At 45.3% G+C, this 22663-nt stretch overlaps 1 protein-coding gene across 1 annotated transcript in view; it reads left to right on the top strand.

Annotated features, from left to right (window-relative positions):
- The first annotated feature begins 13590 nt into the window (after positions 1-13590).
- tyw5 (tRNA-yW synthesizing protein 5) overlaps positions 13591-22663 on the top strand; it is a 65053-nt gene continuing 55980 nt past the window's right edge. The window contains exon 1 of the mRNA XM_068034603.1: positions 13591-13817. Within this exon, the coding sequence (XP_067890704.1) occupies positions 13737-13817 (81 nt within the window). The 5' untranslated portion in view covers positions 13591-13736. The remainder of the gene's footprint in view (positions 13818-22663) is intronic.

The following is a 22663-nucleotide window of genomic DNA, read 5'->3' as shown; positions in this document are numbered from 1 at the left end:
TCTCTCTCTCTCCCTCTCTCTCTGGGTTTATTCTCCTCTCTCTCTCTCTCTGGGTTTCTGCACCTCTCTCTCAGGGTTCATTCTCCTCTCTCTCATGGTTTATTCTTCTCTCTCTCTCTGGGTTTATTCACCTCTCTCTCAGGGGTTATTCTCGTCTCTCTCAGGGTTTATTCTCCTCTCTCTGGGCTTATTCTCCTCTCTCTCTGGGTTTGTTCTCCACTCTCTCTGGGTTTATTCTCCTCTCTCTCTGGATTTATTCTCCTCTCTCTCAGGGTTTATTCTGCCCTCTCTGTGGGTTTATTCTCCACTCTCTCGGGGTTTATTCTCCCCTCTCACAGGGTTTATTCTCCTCTCTCTCTGGGTTTATTCTCCACTCTCTCAGGGTTTATTATCCTCTCTCTCAGGGTATATTCTCCTCTCTCTCTCTGGGATTATTCTCCTCTCTCTCTGGGTTTATTATCCTCTCTCTCAGGGTATATTCTCCACTCTCTCAGGGTTTATTCTCCTCTCTCTCTGGGTTTATTCTCCTCTCTCTCACGGTTTATTCTCCTCTCTCTCTGGGATTATTCTCCTCTCTCTCTGGGTTTATTCTCCTCTCTCTCAGGGTTTATTCTCCCCTCTCTCAGGGTATATTCTCCTCTCTCTCTCTGGGATTATTCTCCTCTCTCTCTGGGTTTATTATCCTCTCTCTCAGGGTATATTCTCCACTCTCTCAGGGTTTATTCTCCTCTCTCTCTGGGTTTATTCTCCTCTCTCTCTGGAATTATTCTCCTCTCTCTCTGGGTTCATTCTCCTCTCTCTTTGGGTTTATTCGCCTCTCTCTCAGGGCTTATTCTGCTCTCCCTCAGGGTTTATTCCCGTCTCTCTCAGGGTTTATTCTCCTCTTTCTGGATTTATTCTCCTCTCTCTCAGGGTTTATTCTCCTCTCTCTCTGGGTTTATTCTCCGTTCTCTCAGGGTTTATTCTCCTCTCTCTCTGGGTTTATTCTCCTCTCTCTCAGGGTTTATTCTCCTCTCTGGGTTTATTCTCCTCTCTCTCAGGGTTTATTCACCTCTCTCTCAGGCTTTATTCTCCTCTCTCTCTGGGTTTATTCTCCTCTCTCTCTCTGGGTTTATGCTCCTCTCTCTCTGGGTTTATTCTCCTCTTTCTCAGGGTTTATTCTCCTCTCTCTCAGGGTTTATTCCCCTATCTCTCAGGGTTTATTCTCCTCTCTCTGGGATTATTCTCTTCTCTCTCAGGGTTTATTCTCCTCTCTCTCTGGGTTAATTCTCCTCTCAGGGTTTATTCTCCCCTCTCTCTGGGTTTATTCTCCACTCTTTCAGGGTTTATTCTCCTCTCTCTCAGGGTTTATTCTGCTATCTTTCACTCTCTCAGGGTTTATTCTCCTCTCTCACGGGGTTTATTCACCTCTCTCTCAGGGTTAATTCTCCTCTGCCTCTCAGGGATAATTCTCCTCTCTCTCTCTGGGATTATTCTCCTCTCTCTCTGGGTTTATTATCCTCTCTCTCAGGCTATATTCTCCACTCTCTCAGGGTTTATTCTCCTCCCTCTCTGGGTTTATTCTCCTCTCTCTCACGGTTCATTCTCCTCTCTCTCTGGGATTATTCTCCTCTCTCTCTGGGTTCATTCTCCTCTCTCTCAGGGCTTATTCTGCTCTCCCTCAGGGTTTATTCCCGTCTCTCTCAGGGTTTATTCTCCTCTATCTGGGTTTATTCTCCTCTCTCTCAGGGTTTATTCTCCTCTCTCTCTGGGTTTATTCTCCGTTCTCTCAGGGTTTATTCTCCTCTCTCTCTGGGTTTATTCTCCTCTCTCTCAGGGTTTATTCTCCTCTCTGGGTTTATTCTCCTCTCTCTCTGGGTTTATTCTCCTCTCTCTCAGGGTTTATTCACCTCTCTCTCAGGCTTTATTCTCCTCTCTCTCAGGGTTTATGCTCCTCTCTCTCTGGGATTATTCTCTTCTCTCTCAGGGTTTATTCTCCTCTCTCTCTCTGGGTTCATTCTCCTCTCTCTCTGGGTTTATTCCCCTCTCTCTCAGGGCTTATTCTCCTCTCCCTCAGGGTTTATTCCCGTCTCTCTCAGGGTTTATTCTCCTCTCTCTGGGTTTATTCTCCTCTCTCTCAGGGTTTATTCTCCTCTCTCTCTGGGTTTATTCTCCGTTCTCTCAGGGTTTATTCTCCTCTCTCTCTGGGTTTATTCTCCTCTCTCTCAGGGTTTATTCTCCTCTCTCTCAGGGTTTATTCTCATCTCTCTCTGGGTTTATTCTCCTCTCTCTCAGGGTTTATTCACCTCTTTCTCAGGCTTTATTCTCCTCTCTCTCTGGGTTTATTCTCCTCTCTCTCTCTGGGTTTATGCTCCTCTCTCTCTGGGTTTATTCTCCTCTTTCTCAGGGCTTATTCTCCTCTCTCTCAGGGTTTATTCCCCTATCTCTCAGGGTTTATTCTCCTCTCTCTGGTATTATTATGTTCTCTCTCAGGGTTTATTCTCCCCTCTCTGGGATTATTCTCTTCTCTCTCAGGGTTTATTCTCCTCTCTGGGTTTATTCTCATCTCTCTCTGGGTTTATTCTCCTCTCTCTCAGGGTTTATTCACCTCTTTCTCAGGCTTTATTCTCCTCTCTCTCTGGGTTTATTCTCCTCTCTCTCTCTGGGTTTATGCTCCTCTCTCTCTGGGTTTATTCTCATCTCTCTCTGGGTTTATTCTCCTCTCTCTCAGGGTTTATTCCCCTATCTCTCAGGGTTTATTCTCCTCTCTCTGGTATTATTATGTTCTCTCTCAGGGTTTATTCTCCTCTCTCTCACGGTTTATTCTCTCTCTCTGGGATTATTCTCCTCTCTCTCTCTGGGATTATTCTCCCCTCTCTCTGGGTTTATTCTCCACTCTTTCAGGGTTTATTCTCCTCTCTCTCAGGGTTTATTCTGCTATCTTTCACTCTCTCAGGGTTTATTCTCCTCTCTCTCTGGGTTTATTCACCTCTCTCTCAGGGTTAATTCTTCTCTTCCTCTCAGGGTTAATTCTCTTCTCTCTCTCTCTCTCTCTTGGGGTTTATTCTCCTCTCTCTCAGGGTTTATTCTCCTCTCCCTCTCAAGATTTATTCTCCTCTCTCTCAGGGTATATTCTCCACTCTCTCAGGCTTTATTCTCCTCTCTCTCAGGGTTAATTCTCCTCTTTCCATCTCTCTTTTGGGGATTTATTCTTCTCTATCTCCCTATCTCTCTCTCTCAGGGTTTATTCTCCTCTCTCTCTTGGTTTATTCACCTCTCTCTCAGGGTTTATTCTCCTTTCTTTCTCAGGGTTTATTCTCCTCTCAATCTCAGGGTGTATCTCCTCTCTCTCTCTCTCCCTCTCTCTCTGGGTTTATTCTCCTCTCTCTCTGCCTCTGGGCTTATTGTCCTCACTCTCTACCTCTCTCTCAGGCTTTATTCTCCTCTCACTGGGATTATTCTCCTCTCTCTCTCTCTCTCTCTCTCTCTCAGGCTTTATTCTCTTCTCTCTCAGTGTTTATTATCCTCTCTGTCTCAAGGTTTTTCTCCTCTCTCTCTGGGTTTATTCACCTCTCTCTCTGGGTTTATTCACCTCTCTCTCAGGGTTTATTCTCCTCTCTCTCTGGGTTTACGCTCCTCTCTCGCACGGTTTATTCTCCTCTCTCTGTCTCTCTCGGGGTTTATTCTTCTCTCTCTCCCTCTCTCTCAGGGTTTATTCCCGTCTCTCTCAGGGTTTATTCTCCTCTCTCTGGGTTTATTCTCCTCTCTCTCAGGTTTTATTCTCCTCTCTCTCTGGGTTTATTCTCCGTTCTCTCAGGGTTTATTCTCCTCTCTCTCTGGGTTTATTCTCCTCTCTCTCAGGGTTTATTCTCCTCTCTCTCTGGGTTTATTCTCCTCTCTCTCTGGGTTTATTCTCCTCTCTCTCAGGGTTTATTCACCTCTCTCTCAGGCTTTATTCTCCTCTCTCTCTGGGTTTATTCTCCTCTCTCTCTCTGGGTTTATGCTCCTCTCTCTCTGGGTGTATTCTCCTCTCTCTCAGGGTTTATTCCCCTATCTCTCAGGGTTTATTCTCCTCTCTCTGGGATTATTCTCTTCTCTCTCAGGGTTTATTCTCCTCTCTCTCTGGGTTAATTTTCCTCTCAGGGTTTATTCTCCCCTCTCTCTGGGTTTATTCTCCACTCTTTCAGGGTTTATTCTCCTCTCTCTCAGGGTTTATTCTGCTATCTTTCACTCTCTCAGGGTTTATTCTCCTCTCCCTCTCAGGGTTTATTCTCTTCTCTCTCTCTCTCCTGGGGTTTATTCTCCTCTCTCTCAGGGTTTATTCTCCTCTCCCTCTCAAGGTTTATTCTCCTCTCTCTCAGGGTATATTCTCCACTCTCTCAGGCTTTATTCTCCTCTCTATCAGGGTTTATTCTCCTCTTTCCGTCTCTCTTTTGGGGATTTATTCTTCTCTATCTCCCTAACTCTCTCTCTCAGGGTTTATTCTCCTCTCTCTCTTGGTTTATTCACCTCTCTCTCAGGGTTTATTCTCCTCTCTCTCTCAGGGTTTATTCTCCTCTCAATCTCAGGGTGTATCTCCTCTCTCTCTCTCTCCCTCTCTCTCTCTGGGTTTATTCTCCTCTCTCTCTGCCTCTGGGCTTATTGTCCTCTCTCTCTACCTCTCTCTCAGGGTTTATTCTCCTCTCCCTGGGATTATTCTCCTCTCTCTCTCTCTCTCTCAGGCTTTATTCTCCTCTCTCTCAGTGTTTATTATCCTCTCTGTCTCAAGGTTTTCCTCCTCTCTCTCTGGGTTTATTCTCCTCTCTCTCTGGGTTTATTCACCTCTCTCTCAGGGTTTATTCTCCTCTCTCTCTGGGTTTACGCTCTTCTCTCGCACGGTTTATTCTCCTCTCTCTGTCTCTCTCGGGGTTTATTCTTCTCTCTCTCCCCCTCTCTCAGGGTTTATTTTCTCTCTCGGGGTTTATTTTCTCAGGGTTTTTCTCCTCTCCCTCTCAGGGTTTATTCTCCTCTCTGTCTGGGTTTAGTTTCCTCTCTCTCAGGGTTTATTCTACTCTTGCTCTCAGGGTTTATTCTCCTCTCTCTCTTGGTTTATTCTCCTCTCTCTCTGGGTTTATTCACCTCTCTCTCAGGCTTTATTCTCCTCTCTCTCAGGCTTTATTCTCCTCTCTCTGGGTTTATTCTCCTCTCTCTCTGCCTCTGGGCTTATTGTCCTCACTCTCTACCTCTCTCTCAGGCTTTATTCTCCTCTCACTGGGATTATTCTCCTCTCTCTCTCTCTCTCTCTCTCTCTCTCTCTCTCTCTCTCTCTCTCAGGCTTTATTCTCTTCTCTCTCAGTGTTTATTATCCTCTCTGTCTCAAGGTTTTTCTCCTCTCTCTTGGGTTTATTCACCTCTCTCTCTGGGTTTATTCACCTCTCTCTCAGGGTTTATTCTCCTCTCTCTCTGGGTTTACGCTCCTCTCTCGCACGGTTTATTCTCCTCTCTCTGTCTCTCTCGGGGTTTATTCTTCTCTCTCTCCCTCTCTCTCAGGGTTTATTCCCGTCTCTCTCAGGGTTTATTCTCCTCTCTCTGGGTTTATTCTCCTCTCTCTCAGGTTTTATTCTCCTCTCTCTCTGGGTTTATTCTCCGTTCTCTCAGGGTTTATTCTCCTCTCTCTCTGGGTTTATTCTCCTCTCTCTCAGGGTTTATTCTCCTCTCTCTCTGGGTTTATTCTCCTCTCTCTCTGGGTTTATTCTCCTCTCTCTCAGGGTTTATTCACCTCTCTCTCAGGCTTTATTCTCCTCTCTCTCTGGGTTTATTCTCCTCTCTCTCTCTGGGTTTATGCTCCTCTCTCTCTGGGTGTATTCTCCTCTTTCTCAGGGCTTATTCTCCTCTCTCTCAGGGTTTATTCCCCTATCTCTCAGGGTTTATTCTCCTCTCTCTGGGATTATTCTCTTCTCTCTCAGGGTTTATTCTCCTCTCTCTCTGGGTTAATTTTCCTCTCAGGGTTTATTCTCCCCTCTCTCTGGGTTTATTCTCCACTCTTTCAGGGTTTATTCTCCTCTCTCTCAGCGTTTATTCTGCTATCTTTCACTCTCTCAGGGTTTATTCTCCTCTCCCTCTCAGGGTTTATTCTCTTCTCTCTCTCTCTCCTGGGGTTTATTCTCCTCTCCCTCTCAAGGTTTATTCTCCTCTCTCTCAGGGTATATTCTCCACTCTCTCAGGCTTTATTCTCCTCTCTATCAGGGTTTATTCTCCTCTTTCCGTCTCTCTTTTGGGGATTTATTCTTCTCTATCTCCCTATCTCTCTCTCTCAGGGTTTATTCTCCTCTCTCTCTTGGTTTATTCACCTCTCTCTCAGGGTTTATTCTCCTCTCTCTCTCAGGGTTTATTCTCCTCTCAATCTCAGGGTGTATCTCCTCTCTCTCTCTCTCCCTCTCTCTCTCTGGGTTTATTCTCCTCTCTCTCTGCCTCTGGGCTTATTGTCCTCTCTCTCTACCTCTCTCTCAGGGTTTATTCTCCTCTCCCTGGGATTATTCTCCTCTCTCTCTCAGGCTTTATTCTCCTCTCTCTCAGTGTTTATTATCCTCTCTGTCTCAAGGTTTTCCTCCTCTCTCTCTGGGTTTATTCTCCTCTCTCTCTGGGTTTATTCACCTCTCTCTCTGGGTTTATTCACCTCTCTCTCAGGGTTTATTCTCCTCTCTCTCTGGGTTTACGCTCTTCTCTCGCACGGTTTATTCTCCTCTCTCTGTCTCTCTCGGGGTTTATTCTTCTCTCTCTCCCCCTCTCTCAGGGTTTATTTTCTCTCTCGGGGTTTATTTTCTCAGGGTTTTTCTCCTCTCCCTTTCAGGGTTTATTCTCCTCTCTGTCTGGGTTTAGTTTCCTCTCTCTCAGGGTTTATTCTACTCTTGCTCTCAGGGTTTATTCTCCTCTCTCTCTTGGTTTATTCTCCTCTCTCTCTGGGTTTATTCACCTCTCTCTCAGGCTTTATTCTCCTCTCTCTCAGGCTTTATTCTCCTCTCTCTGGGTTTATTCTCCTCTCTCTCTGGGTTTATTCTCCTCTCTCTCTCTCAGGGTTTATTCTCCTCTCTCTCTCTCTCTCTCAGGGTTTATTCTCCTCTCTCTCTCTCTCTCTCAGGGTTTATTTTCCTCTCTCTCTGGGTTTATTCTCCTCTCTCTCTGGGTTTTTTCTCCTCTCTCTCTCTGGGTTTATTCTCCTCTCTCTCTGGGTTTATTCCCCTATCTCTCAGGGTTTATTCTCCTCTCTCTGGGATTATTCTCTTCTCTCTCAGGGTTTATTCTCCTCTCTCTCTCTGGGTTAATTCTCCACTCTTTCAGGGTTTATTCTGCTATCTTTCACTCTCTCAGGGTTTTTCTCCTCTCCCTCTCAGGGTTTATTCTCCTCTCTGTCTGGGTTTAGTTTCCTCTCTCTCAGGGTTTATTCTACTCTTGCTCTCAGGGTTTATTCTCCTCTCTCTCTTGGTTTATTCTCCTCTCTCTCTGGGTTTATTCACCTCTCTCTCAGGCTTTATTCTCCTCTCTCTCAGGCTTTATTCTCCTCTCTCTGGGTTTATTCTCCTCTCTCTCTGGGTTTATTCTCCTCTCTCTCTGGGTTTATTCTCCTCTCTGGGTTTATTCTCATCTCTCTCTGGGTTTATTCTCCTCTCTCTCAGGGTTTATTCACCTCTTTCTCAGGCTTTATTCTCCTCTCTCTCTGGGTTTATTCTCCTCTCTCTCTCTGGGTTTATGCTCCTCTCTCTCTGGGTTTATTCTCCTCTTTCTCAGGGCTTATTCTCCTCTCTCTCAGGGTTTATTCCCCTATCTCTCAGGGTTTATTCTCCTCTCTCTGGTATTATTATGTTCTCTCTCAGGGTTTATTCTCCTCTCTCTCACGGTTTATTCTCCTCTCTCTCTGGGATTATTCTCCTCTCTCTCTCTGGGTTCATTCTCCTCTCTCTCTGGGTTTATTCTCCTCTCTCTGGGATTATTCTCCCCTCTCTCTGGGTTTATTCTCCACTCTTTCAGGGTTTATTCTCCTCTCTCTCAGGGTTTATTCTGCTATCTTTCACTCTCTCAGGGTTTATTCTCCTCTCTCTCTGGGTTTATTCACCTCTCTCTCAGGGTTAATTCTTCTCTTCCTCTCAGGGTTAATTCTCTTCTCTCTCTCTCTCTCTCTTGGGGTTTATTCTCCTCTCTCTCAGGGTTTATTCTCCTCTCCCTCTCAAGGTTTATTCTCCTCTCTCTCAGGGTATATTCTCCACTCTCTCAGGCTTTATTCTCCTCTCTCTCAGGGTTAATTCTCCTCTTTCCATCTCTCTTTTGGGGATTTATTCTTCTCTATCTCCCTATCTCTCTCTCTCAGGGTTTATTCTCCTCTCTCTCTTGGTTTATTCACCTCTCTCTCAGGGTTTATTCTCCTTTCTTTCTCAGGGTTTATTCTCCTCTCAATCTCAGGGTGTATCTCCTCTCTCTCTCTCTCCCTCTCTCTCTGGGTTTATTCTCCTCTCTCTCTCTGCCTCTGGGCTTATTGTCCTCACTCTCTACCTCTCTCTCAGGCTTTATTCTCCTCTCACTGGGATTATTCTCCTCTCTCTCTCTCTCTCTCTCTCTCTCAGGCTTTATTCTCTTCTCTCTCAGTGTTTATTATCCTCTCTGTCTCAAGGTTTTTCTCCTCTCTCTCTGGGTTTATTCACCTCTCTCTCTGGGTTTATTCACCTCTCTCTCAGGGTTTATTCTCCTCTCTCTCTGGGTTTACGCTCCTCTCTCGCACGGTTTATTCTCCTCTCTCTGTCTCTCTCGGGGTTTATTCTTCTCTCTCTCCCTCTCTCTCAGGGTTTATTCCCGTCTCTCTCAGGGTTTATTCTCCTCTCTCTGGGTTTATTCTCCTCTCTCTCAGGTTTTATTCTCCTCTCTCTCTGGGTTTATTCTCCGTTCTCTCAGGGTTTATTCTCCTCTCTCTCTGGGTTTATTCTCCTCTCTCTCAGGGTTTATTCTCCTCTCTCTCTGGGTTTATTCTCCTCTCTCTCAGGGTTTATTCACCTCTCTCTCAGGCTTTATTCTCCTCTCTCTCTGGGTTTATTCTCCTCTCTCTCTCTGGGTTTATGCTCCTCTCTCTCTGGGTGTATTCTCCTCTTTCTCAGGGCTTATTCTCCTCTCTCTCAGGGTTTATTCCCCTATCTCTCAGGGTTTATTCTCCTCTCTCTGGGATTATTCTCTTCTCTCTCAGGGTTTATTCTCCTCTCTCTCTGGGTTAATTTTCCTCTCAGGGTTTATTCTCCCCTCTCTCTGGGTTTATTCTCCACTCTTTCAGGGTTTATTCTCCTCTCTCTCAGCGTTTATTCTGCTATCTTTCACTCTCTCAGGGTTTATTCTCCTCTCCCTCTCAGGGTTTATTCTCTTCTCTCTCTCTCTCCTGGGGTTTATTCTCCTCTCCCTCTCAAGGTTTATTCTCCTCTCTCTCAGGGTATATTCTCCACTCTCTCAGGCTTTATTCTCCTCTCTATCAGGGTTTATTCTCCTCTTTCCGTCTCTCTTTTGGGGATTTATTCTTCTCTATCTCCCTATCTCTCTCTCTCAGGGTTTATTCTCCTCTCTCTCTTGGTTTATTCACCTCTCTCTCAGGGTTTATTCTCCTCTCTCTCTCAGGGTTTATTCTCCTCTCAATCTCAGGGTGTATCTCCTCTCTCTCTCTCTCCCTCTCTCTCTCTGGGTTTATTCTCCTCTCTCTCTGCCTCTGGGCTTATTGTCCTCTCTCTCTACCTCTCTCTCAGGGTTTATTCTCCTCTCCCTGGGATTATTCTCCTCTCTCTCTCTCTCTCTCTCAGGCTTTATTCTCCTCTCTCTCAGTGTTTATTATCCTCTCTGTCTCAAGGTTTTCCTCCTCTCTCTCTGGGTTTATTCTCCTCTCTCTCTGGGTTTATTCACCTCTCTCTCTGGGTTTATTCACCTCTCTCTCAGGGTTTATTCTCCTCTCTCTCTGGGTTTACGCTCTTCTCTCACACGGTTTATTCTCCTCTCTCTGTCTCTCTCGGGGTTTATTCTTCTCTCTCTCCCCCTCTCTCAGGGTTTATTTTCTCTCTCGGGGTTTATTTTCTCAGGGTTTTTCTCCTCTCCCTCTCAGGGTTTATTCTCCTCTCTGTCTGGGTTTAGTTTCCTCTCTCTCAGGGTTTATTCTACTCTTGCTCTCAGGGTTTATTCTCCTCTCTCTCTTGGTTTATTCTCCTCTCTCTCTGGGTTTATTCACCTCTCTCTCAGGCTTTATTCTCCTCTCTCTCAGGCTTTATTCTCCTCTCTCTGGGTTTATTCTCCTCTCTCTCTGGGTTTATTCTCCTCTCTCTCTCTCAGGGTTTATTCTCCTCTCTCTCTCTCTCTCTCAGGGTTTATTCTCCTCTCTCTCTCTCTCTCAGGGTTTATTTTCCTCTCTCTCTGGGTTTATTCTCCTCTCTCTCTGGGTTTTTTCTCCTCTCTCTCTCTGGGTTTATTCTCCTCTCTCTCTGGGTTTATTCCCCTATCTCTCAGGGTTTATTCTCCTCTCTCTGGGATTATTCTCTTCTCTCTCAGGGTTTATTCTCCTCTCTCTCTCTGGGTTAATTCTCCACTCTTTCAGGGTTTATTCTGCTATCTTTCACTCTCTCAGGGTTTATTCTCCTCTCTCTCTGGGTTTATTCACCTCTCTCTCAGGGTTAATTCTCCTCTCCCTCTCAGGGTTTATTCTCCTCTCTCTCTCTCTCTCTCAGGGTTTATTCTCCTCTCCCTCTCAAGGTTTATTCTCCTCTCCCTCAGGGTATATTCTCCACTCTCTCAGGCTTTATTCTCCTCTCTCTCTCTGGGTTTATTCTCCTCTCAATCTCAGAGTGTATCTCCTCTCTCTCTCTCTCCCTCTCTCTCTGGGTTTATTCTCCTCTCTCTCTCAGGGTTTATTGTCCTCTCTCTCTCTCTGGGTTTCTGCACCTCTCTCCCTGGGTTCATTCTCCTCTCTCATCGTTTATTCTCCTCTCTCTCTCTAGGTTTATTCACCTCTCTCTCAGGGTTTATTCCCGACTCTCTCAGGGTTTATTCTCCTCTCTCTGGGATTATTCTCCTCTCTCTCAGGGTTTATTCTCCTCTCTCTCTGGGTTTATTCTCCTCTCTCTCAGAGTTTATTCTCCTCTCTCTCTGGATTTATTCTCCTCTCTCTCAGGGTTGATTCTCCCCTCTCTCTGGGTTTATTCTCCACTCTCTCAGGGTTTATTCTCCCCTCTCACATGGTTTATTCTCCTCTCTCTCTGGGTTTATTCTCCTCTCTCTCAGGGTTTATTCTCCCCTCTCTCTGGGTTTATTCTCCACTCTCTCAGGGTTTATTCTCCCCGCTCTCTGGGTTTATTCTCCACTCTCTCAGGGTTTATTCTCCCCTCTCACAGGGTTTATTCTCCTGTTTCTCAGGGTTTTTTCTCCTCTCTCTCTGGGTTTATTCTCCTCTCTCTCTGGGTTTACGCTCTTCTCTCGCACGGTTTATTCTCCTCTCTCTGTCTCTCTCGGGGTTTATTCTTCTCTCTCTCCCTCTCTCTCAGGGTTTATTCTCTCTCTCGGGGTTTATTTTCTCAGGGTTTTTCTCCTCTCCCTCTCAGGGTTTATTCTCCTCTCTGTCTGGGTTTAGTTTCCTCTCTCTCAGGGTTTATTCTACTCTTGCTCTCAGGGTTTATTCTCCTCTCTCTCTGGGTTTATTCTCCTCTCTCTCTGGGTTTATTCACCTCTCTCTCAGGCTTTATTCTCCTCTCTCTCAGGCTTTATTCTCCTCTCTCTGGGTTTATTCTCCTCTCTCTCTGGGTTTATTCTCCTCTCTCTCTCTCAGAGTTTATTCTCCTCTCTCTCTCTCTCTCAGGGTTTATTCTCCTCTCTCTCTGGGTTTATTCTCCTCTCTCTGGGTTTTTTCTCCTCTCTCTCTCTGGGTTTATTCTCCTCTCTCTCTGGGTTTATTCCCCTATCTCTCAGTGTTTATTCTCCTCTCTCTGGGATTATTCTCTTCTCTCTCAGGGTTTATTCTCCTCTCTCTCTGGGTTAATTCTCCTCTCAGGGTTTATTCTCCCCTCTCTCTGGGTTTATTCTCCACTCTTTCAGGGTTTATTCTCCTCTCTCTCAGGGTTTATTCTGCTATCTTTCACTCTCTCAGGGTTTATTCTCCTCTCTCTCTGGGTTTATTCACCTCTCTCTCAGGGTTAATTCTCCTCTCCCTCTCAGGGTTTATTCTCCTCTCTCTCTCTCTCTTGGGGTTTATTCTCCTCTCTCTCTCAGGGTTTATTCTCCTCTCCCTCTCAAGGTTTATTCTCCTCTCCCTCAGGGTATATTCTCCACTCTCTCAGGCTTTCTTCTCCTCTCTCTCTCAGGGTTTATTCTCCTCTCAATCTCAGTGTGTATCTCCTCTCTCTCTCTCTCCCTCTCTCTCTGGGTTTATTCTCCTCTCTCTCTCTCTGGGTTTCTGCACCTCTCTCTCTGGGTTCATTCTCCTCTCTCTCATCGTTTATTCTCCTCTCTCTCTCTGGGTTTATTCACCTCTCTCTCAGGGTTTATTCCCGTCTCTCTCAGGGTTTATTCTCCTCTCTCTGGGATTATTCTCCTCTCTCTCTCGCTCTCTCTCAGGTTTTATTCTCCTCTCTCTCAGTGTTTATTATCCTCTCTGTCTCAAGGTTTTTCTCCTCTCTCTCAGGGTTTATTCACCTCTCTCTCTGGGTTTATTTACCTCTCTCTCAGGGTTTATTCTCCTCTCTCTCTGGGTTTACGCTCCTCTCTCGCTGGGTTTACGCTCCTCTCTCGCATGGTTTATTCTCCTCTCTCTGTCTCTCTCGGGGTTTATTCTTCTCTCTCTCCCTCTCTCTCAGGGTTTTAATTTCCTCTCTGTCTGGGTTTAGTTTCCTCTCTCTCAGGGTTTATTCTATTGCTCTCAGGGTTTATTCTCCTCTCTCTCTGGGTTTATTCTCCTCTCTCTCTGGGTTTATTCACCTCTCTCTCAGGCTTTATTCTCCTCTCTCTCTGGGTTTATTCTCCTCTCTCTCTCTCAGCGTTTATTCTCCTCTCTCTCTCTCAGCGTTTATTCTCCTCTCTCTCTGGGTTTTTTCTCCTCTCTCTCTCTGGGTTTATTCTCCTCTCTCTCAGGGTTTATTCTCCTCTCTGGGTTTATTTTCCTCTCTCTCAGCATTTATTCTCCTCTCTCTCTGGGTTTATTCTCCTCTCTCTCTCGGTTTTTTCTCCTCTCTGGGTTTATTTTCCTCTCTCTCTGGGTTTATTCTCCTCTCTCTCTGGGTTTATTCTCCTCTCTCTCTCTCTGGGTTTATTCTCCTCTCTCTCTCAGGGTTTATTCTCCTCTCTCTCTCTCAGGGTTTATTCTCCTCTCTCTCTCTGGGTTTATTCTCCTCTCTCTCTCAGGGTTTATTCTCCTCTCTCTCTCTCAGGGTTTATTCTCCTCTCTCTCTGGGTTTATTCTCCTCTCTCTCTCTCTGGGTTTATTCTCCTCTCTCTCTCTCTGGGTTTATTCTCCTCTCTCTCTCTCAGGGTTTATTCTCCTCTCTCTCTCTCAGGGTTTATTCTCCTCTCTCTCTCTCAGGGTTTGTTTTCCTCTCTCTCTCTCAGGGTTTATTCTCCTCTCTCTCTCAGGGTTTATTCTCCTCTCTCTCTCTCAGGGTTTATTCTCTCTCTCTCTCTCTCTGGGTTTGTTTTCCTGTCTGTCTCTCTCCGGAACTCTCTGTGTGACTCTCCTGGCCGTGGGGTTTGCGGTGTTGTGCGGACGGTTGGTTGTTCTTTTAAAGATGGATTCTCAGAGGAAAGCTCCGGTCGCCGTGCACGGAAATGTTGATAAAGAGACATTTTTACGCGAGATTTACCCGCTGGTAAGTTGGGCCTGAAATGTGGCCACAAACCGAAATTCCGGGACAAACTGTTGACGTCAAAGCATTCATAGATTCATTAAACTTTCACATCTTCTGATCTTTTAATATCAAAACCCCTTCTGTCACTTAGAGTCTGGTCTTTAAATACAGCTTTAACCCCTTTCGTTCAGGAAAATAGGAATTGAGAGCAACGCAGGCTGTAAATTGTTATTATTTTAATGGTTGCGTTTTCCAATAATGTCTTCAATCAGTTTTGATCGTGTGAGAGTTAAGGTTCTTCTCAGAATTTTTAAACACGGATTTTCATTTAGATGTGAGTTTTCTGAGTACAGTTTTTTAGAGTTTATGTTCGGTTTGGTTGACACAAGTTTCAGCATTCTAACCTGTACTTCTCTGTAAGTTTCCATCTCTTATTCTCGTGTGTGTGGGTTTGGCCCTGGACATTAGTGGGAGCCAATATAAATAAACTCACATCAAGTCACACTCAGGGTCTTAAAGGTAGCCGTCTCATGTTTTCACAAAAGCACAGCAAACAAGTCATGTTCTTCTCTTTTTGAATTATTTGTCCGAACGAATAAAAGCAAAATCATAGAGTGATCCCAATAACAAGCAACAAATGTACAAATGCATGATATATTTTTTCTGCGGAGTCCTTTCGTGTTCAGAATCTTCTTCTTCGGCCTCCTTGTCTCGAGAGACGATGGGTAAGCGCCTGGAGGCGGTCAGTGGTTTGTGGAGCAGTGGCTGGAGTGGCTATAAAGGCCAATTCTAGAGTGACAGACTCTTCCACAGGCGCTGTAGATAACATTGGTTGTCGGGGCCGTTACACAGTCGGCACTCTACTTGCGCTTCTGTCTTTTTTCCTGCCAACTGCTAAGTCTCTTTGTCTTTACAGCAGCGTAGCCTCCATTCCAGGCCTTGACTGGCTAGATTCTGACCGACTGCCCTACCTCCAGCTCTAGAAGGGGGGAACTACACCTTTGTCATACTGCCTCTTTGCTTGTTGTTTTCTGTGTTGCATGTTTTCAGCTACCCCTTCTACTACATGTGGTTTCAGTAGTCCCTCAGGTGTAGGTAGCAGTGTACTGGTGCAACGAGACATCAGTCTCTGTGCCGCACTGCTTCCACTCTCATTGGGAGGATTGTGCCAATCTAGGACTGCTAGATAGACATCTCGCCCTTCTCTTGAAGTCATTGTGAGAATATTCCTTGCTATCTTCACTGTGGATTCAGTCATCCTGTTGCTCTGGCTGTGTAGTGGCGATGTTGTGATATGCTCAAACGTCTATTTTTGTGCATATTCTTCATACTCTCTTGCCACAAATTGGGGCCCATTGTCAATTATCACCTCATCTGACTTGCCATATCTTGCAAACTGGACCGTTCTGTATTTGACTACTGCTGCAGCTGTGGTATCGCCTGTTACCCTATCCACTTCCCAGTAATTGCTGTAGTGATCTACTGTAATCAGGTCGTCCTCACTCCGGTAGTTAAACAGATCTTGTGACACGACACTCCAGGGACGTGATGGTATGTCATATGACATCATTGACTCTTTCTGCTGCTTTGTCTGAAATGCATTGCACGTGCTACATTGTGTCACTTTGTCTTTCAGTTATGCAAACATTCCCGGCCAGAAAAGAACACCTCTGGCTCATCTAATTCAAGCGTGTACTCCAAGGTGACTGTTATGGATTCTGTCCTACATCAGTGGCTGCATTGCTTTCGGCACAATTACTTTCATGTCTTGTAGAGAATTCCACTCTGCATTGTTATCTCCTTTCTGAAACTGAAGTACTCCTGAACTGAGACTGGTACTTCTGTTCATAAACGTCAGTGTTTGTAGTGTCTGATCCCTCAAAGTCTCTTTCTGGAGCTGGATGGATGTCACACTGCTCACTCTCAGGTAGTCTGCCTGATTAATCTGTTCAATATCTGTGTAATCTCAGCATCATTCTTTGAAGCCTCTTTGGTGCACTATGAATGGCTTTGCTGAAGATTGGAACAAATGGCTTGTGATCAGTGACCTTCCTCCCTTGTATGTACTAGTCAAACCTCCCGCGGTTGAAGACTATGGTCAAACATTCTTTCTCAATTTGAGCATAGTTGCTTTCTGCTTTGTTCAAGGGTTGTGAGGCAAAGGTAACTGGCTGGCCATTCTGAAGAAGGGTGGCTCCAAGTCCTTTCTCTGATGCATCACGTTGGATTGTGACCTCTTCATGCAAGCTGTATTGCTTCAACACTGGAGCTTGCGTGAGAAGTTGTTTGAGCTCATGTAATGTTTGAGTGTGGTGTTCTAGCCATTGAAAGTAAACATCTTTGTTTGTCAATTTTATTAGTGGCTCTGCAACATGAGACAGACTGGATAGGAAATTTGCCAGTTATGTAACACACCCAAGAAGACGCTGCACTGCCTTCTTGTCTTTCGGGGCTGGCATCTCCATGATAGCCTTTTATTTTGTCCGGATCTGGTTGTAGGCCATTCTCTGTCAGTAGGCGTCCCATTATAAGACACTGATGAGAGACGAAGTTGAAGCTTCTTCCTGTTCAACTTCAAGTTGACTTTATTTATTTTTATTTTTTTATTTTTATTTAAAGTCTTCGCTTATTCATAGTCTTCTCTTGCTCTCTGCAGGAACTTGGCTAAGTTCTTGTCATGGTCTGCTACCGCTTGCTGGTGGGTGTCACCACTGCCGAATACCAGAAAATCGTCAACTATGACATCATCATCCTCTAAGCCTTCAATAATTTCATGCTATTGTCATTAAAACTCTCCTGGGACAGTTGACATCCCAAACAGCATACGTGTCCATCTGTAGTGGCTGTAGGGTATAGCAAACATTGTGAGAAGACTGCTCTCCTTGTCTAGTTTTACTTTCCAAAACCCATCTTTAGCATGAAGAACTGAGAAGACACGAGCTTTAGATAGCTTCGTTAAGATGTCATCCACAGTGGGAATACGGTAGTGTGTGCTCTTCAGAGCCTCGTTCAAGTGCCGAGGGTCAGTGCAGATCCAAAGTTTGTTGGGCTTCTTCACAATGACTGCACTGTTAATCTATTCTGTTAGTTGTGTAAATTTGACAAGGATTACCCGTTCTTCAAGTTCATGGAGCTTCTGCTTCTGTTCTTCAAAGGAATAGCTACTTTATCAGCTGCATGCTTCACTGGAGTTACAGTGACATCTACGTCGAGGTGATACTTTCCTGGAAGGCAGTCTAAGTCTTCAAAAACTTCAGCATACTCATTGATTACATCATGTGTAGTCTTCTCTACTCCCATCTGGTTAACATTTTGTTCCAGGTCTATGGGGTATTTATCGTAATCAATTCCATCTGGAGTGATCTTTTGCCTGACAGAAGGAGGCATCTGTTGCACATCCACTACCTTGAAAGTGACCTTGTGCAGACAGCCCTCATGTTGGCAGGAAAGATCACATTCTCCTCTTGCAGGAATAGTGGTTCCATCAGAAAGTCTAATCTTTGTCTTGCTGGGTCTATGCATTGGGTGCCTTGTCTTGTCAATCTTACACAATTGCCTGAATGAGATGACATTGCATGTTGCTCCTGTATCAGCTTGTCACTCTATCACTTGATGGCTGCAAAATCATGGTACGGTCAATTTCTTTCCTTCATCATGATTGTGGAGAGATCCAACTTCCTCCATAGCATCTGTCTCATCCTCTGAGTCTGACCTGTCATTATCATCCTCTACGCGATATTGTGCTAGAGCTTTCCTTTTGCAGACAGCCTGGAAATGGTTCACCCTGTCACATTTCCTGCAGGCCTTTCCATATGCCGGACATTTTTCTTGCCCTTTTCCATGACTTTCTTCACAGTAGGGACACGTGTTGGAAACTTTGTGGCTTTATGTGGGCCTTTGACAGTGTGATGCCTTTTGCTGACATTTCTTCATGCAGTAAGTCTGCTTTGAGGAGCCTGCTGACCTTTACTTGGGTTTGGAAGGTAAAATGTCATGGCTGTAGTGCACCTTTTCTTCCCATCCAAAAACTTTGAGTTGCTGATAAACAGTCTCCCTTCAAGGACTGCAGTAGCCTTCTTGCGATTACATACTATATCCTGCTGTCTAAACAATCTGGCTTGAGCCTGTTTAGCTCGACAGCCTAGCACCAGCCTATCTCTCAACATCACGTCAAGTAGTGCACCAAACTTGCAGGGTTCAGCTAACTGACTCTACTGGACCACAAACTGGTCAACACTCTCATTTGGCAGCTGGCTGGCACTATAAAAAATGTATCTGTTATACAAAACAGTCCTTGCAATTGTAAAATGTTCAGATAATTTGTCAATCCTCACTCATTCCAAGTATGCACAACATCTCTTTTCACTCCTGACCCATACAGATCTCAGGGTAGCTATCTGGACTGTCTTTGGCTTCTTAGCCACTAAATAATCTTGCCAGGATCCTTTAAAAACTTTCCAGTTCGTCTCTAACTTCCCCTGGCAGCATATCGGCTGTAGTGCCGGAATCGGGTAATATGCCATTTTGAGTACGCAGGGCTATCGTCAAGTCACTCAGACGGTACTCACTACTTGGACGATCTTTGTGTAGAGAGAGGATGCAAATCTGTCAGGCTGCTAAACCTGTGCTCTCAATATGTCAGCAATGTCCTAAACTTTCACATTTGCAATGAAAGTCACCACTTCAAACACCATGGCTGGAATTTTATGTCGTGGCAGAGGCCCGGCACAGCAACTGAAAAGTTGGGGGCGAGCTTGCCTCCGCCCGGCCTGGAAACGACACAGTGATTTTACGTGGCCCAGTCCCTTAACTGGCCTTGGTCGAGGCTTCCACCCCCTGAGGAAGGAAGTCCCACCTCCAGGAGCTGCTGGCCGATCAGTGGGCCGGCAGCTCCTCAGTCCCAGCAGCGCCACCGGGAGCGGTGGCCATTGCAGGGACTGCACCCAGCCAGAAGAGCAAAATGGACGTCAGCACTGAAAGGCGAGCGGGTTTCCGGGCCTCGCCAGGGAAAACCGGCTAGGTGGGTCCCGGCGAGGGAGGTGGTTGTTGATTAGGACGAGGAGGAGATGCTGCAGCAGGGGCGGCTTTGTGCCATGGTGTGGGTGGGGGGCCCTCCTTGGGGCACAGGGTGCCTGATTATGAGGTGCCCACCCTCCCAGCTCACACAGAGGCCACTAGGTTTTACCAGGCAGCCTCCTCAGGTGCTGAAGTGCCCATCTGCCACTGGTAAAATACCAGCGATGGCAGGAGGAGGCCCTTAAGTGGCAAATAATTGGCCACTTAAGGGCTTCAATTGGCCTGGGCAGGAGGACTGTTTTCAACCTCCCCTCCCCACTGCTGGTAAAATGGTAGCGGGTTGTGTCGACGATGGGAACGCCCCCCACCTGCCTCCCACTCGATTTTGATACTCCTTCCCCCCAACCCCGCCTCAAGTCCGCTCCCGGGGGGGGTGGTATGGGCAGAAAATTCCAGCCCGTGTTTGGTTGACACAAAGGACAGAATGCTGAAACTTGTACAAACATGTGCTTCGCTCTGTGAGCTTCCATGTTTATTCTCGAGTGTCTGTGTGTGTTTGTCTAGCCACTAGAGGGAGCCAATATAAATAGACTCAAATCAACTCACTTGCAGGGTCTTAAAGGTAACTTGCTCTGGTTATCACAACAGCACAAGTCACGTTCTCATCACATACTGTTTGCATTGAAGAAATGTTGGTTGCTATGTTGAAACTGCAGCAAAAGCATTTTGGTTTATATTTTTTACTTTAACAAAAACACCTGTAGCATCAGGTACAATTTGTATGGCGGTTATCTAATTTTGTCACTGATTTCCATTATTTTACCCTCCATTTACTGTGATGACATTTCCCAGTTGACAGAAGTTTCTGCAAAGTATTTTGAATAACATTTTACTGACAAATTGATCTGCTGCTGGAGATACCTTACCAGTGTTCAGACATTTTTGTCTAGCTGAATTGGAGCCTGGAAGGCCACATGTAAAGTTTACATTAATGCTCTCATTAAGTTGCGTACATCTCAAGCTACAGATACAGATGTTGGTGTTCTGATTTTTTAATGTAGACATTGGCACTGGGCGCTTGTTTGCTGTACAGCACTGACTGCTCTCTAAGGAGGTTTGACACATGGAGGCAGCAGTGGTAGTGATTGGTTAAAACAGCTTTCACTTTTGGTGGACATTTGACAGCCTGCATGACTGAAACAGCTAATTGATAACCACAGCATGCTCACGATGGTGTCAAAGTACCTCTGGATCTCCACACCCATGACACAAATGCTTCAGAAAAGTGGAAAAGAGGTTCATGCAAGCCTGGAAAAACTATGCTCTTGCTACAGAACTTGACTAGAAGCCAGAATGTGTGCAGGCAATGACATCTCAAGCAATGATAGGGGAAAAGGTGTGAGAATCTACTGCATATGGTCAAACTGGGTTGAAGCTGGAGACAAACAAGATGGCGCTGGTGCTGACAAAAGTTCTCTCAGTACTGCCACTTACGCAAGAACATCCATCTTGAGAGACACGTTCACCAGGAGAATACAAGAAACTGGTGAAATATAGGACCAGTATTGTATGGCACAGCAAAACACCCCGAAGGTTACGATTTCCATTCCATGATGCCACAAGAGATAATCTGAGACCAAATTGTGCTTGGGATTGTGAATATGAAGATGCGAGAGAGACTGTTTCGAGAGGCTCATCTAACCCTTTTGAAGACAAATTAGATTTATCACATTTCTGAAAGCATGGTGGTGCAACTAAAAGTAAGCTGGGATTTGAGTGGACAGAAGGTGAGTGCAATACAGAAAGCCAAGGAGACCACAAAGTGCAACACAGACAACCTTCAGGTCAATGCCAGTGTGGCAAAAGCAGCCATTTCACAGTGGAATGCTATGACAAAGAAATGCCTGCACATGGACTGACAGCTAGAGCAAGAGATGACAAACCAAGCACAGAAGCAGTCTTTGTCATCAGTGAGACCAGTGCTGTTGCTTAGGAGGACGAGCAGTCTGTTGCACTTAATCTGGAGTCAGGCATCTGCCCAAAATTTCAAATAGACTCAGGGCAATGTAATGTGATTCGCTTTACCTGTTATAAAAACGCTACATGAGATTTTAAGCTAGCAAATGTCGAACTAGTTGGAACAAAGGTTGTATTTTGCAGTGGTTTAAGACGCCCTTTTAAAGGACAAGTGTGAATCAAGGTCCGGCATGGTGACTTTTGGTGTAAGCTGATTGTAAACCCGCCAATAGCATGACAGTACACCCCCTGCTGTGTAGAAAGGCATGACTGAGCATGAACGACCTTAAGTATTCAGATAATATTAATAGAGCACCCTCTACTGGTGTATCAGTATACATGCTCAACAACTACAAGGACCAAGGAACCTTTAATACAGAAAAATCCTCAAGTATTCAGTGATAGGGTAGGACAAGTTGATGGAGGGTGCTGAATTGGCTTGACAAGGCAATAGATCCAATCCAATATGTCCTGCGGTGTGTACCAGTGGCTTTAAGGAACATGCTGAAAGAAGCTGTGGATGGTCTGGTCAGACAGATCATTGCTCCTGTAACAACACTGACCTCGTGGATCAGTTTGATGGTATTTCTACCTAAGCAGAGGAACAGCATACTCCACATCTGCTTAGATCCCAAAGATTTAAAGCTTAGGGTGGCCACTGACAGACGTCAAGAATACTGGACATCCCTGCCAGCCCCCACACACAGATGCATTTGCACGCTTTTTTAATTAAAATAATGTAATAATATCTATTGATATGAACCTTTTGATCAAACAAGCGAGATTACCATACATAATGAACCAGTGTCTTAGAGTGAGCTAAACTTGATGAGCTTATACATTTTCAGCTTATAATGAACCATGGAGAAGCTAAAGCAGGTTAAAAAATAATTTGAGTGATGCTTTTAATCAGGAACTGTGTGCACAAGTGTTAAGATTGCCCGGTAACACGATCCATTATATGGGCAGCAATTTCTAGGTTGAGAATAGGAGCAAGGCACAGACGGACATGGAGAGTTTTTTTACCAGGCTGCTGTTGTGTCTCTCCTCATGGCAGCTACTCGAGAGACAGAGAGGGTGTCCAAAGGATGCACACATGGATAGGCCCCAAAGGATCTTTGCAAGGCTGCTGCAATGGCCCTGGGCTGGGCTTTCACAGGCACAGGCAGGACCAATAATTTTCTTCTGTAGAGACTGGATGCTTCCAAATAAGACACTGGATAATGAGGCATCCAGTTCAAATCAGGTACCGGACAGGGGACAGGCCACCTGAAAACCGGACTGTCTGGTATAAAACAGATGAATGGCCACCCTGTTAATGCTGTCTAGTGGGAGTATTGTCCTCTACCAACTATTGATGTAGTTTCACAGTGCTAAAGTTTTTTGTTTCCAAAAATATACTTTATTCATAAAAATCTGTAAAAAAAAAACATTACAAAACAGTACCAAGTTGACATTTCAGAAAGTGCAAAAGAAATCCGTTTTCTTCAATACAGAACGTGAGTTGCCTCACAACCCTTCCATTCCATTTTACAGGCAATGTACATTTGCATTACACAGCAAAACCATATTTTGGTGCAGACAGCCCGTGGGGTTTTACACTGGTTCCAGCCCCTCGGTTCACTATGGCAGGAGGACCTTACACAGTGGCCTTTCCCCATTCAGTCTTTACGGTGTCTGCCCCAAGCTTTAGTACATCCCTCAGCACATAGTCCCGGACCTTGGAATGTGCCAGTCCGCTACACTCGGTTGTGGACAACTATTTGCACTGGAAGACCAGCAAGATTCTGGCAGACCAAAGAGAATCTTTTATCGAGTTGATGGTCCTCCAGCAG

Source organism: Heterodontus francisci, chromosome 7, assembly GCF_036365525.1.
Source record: "Heterodontus francisci isolate sHetFra1 chromosome 7, sHetFra1.hap1, whole genome shotgun sequence".
NCBI classification, from domain to species: domain Eukaryota; kingdom Metazoa; phylum Chordata; class Chondrichthyes; order Heterodontiformes; family Heterodontidae; genus Heterodontus; species Heterodontus francisci.
This window is presented reverse-complemented; position numbering and strand designations above follow the sequence as displayed.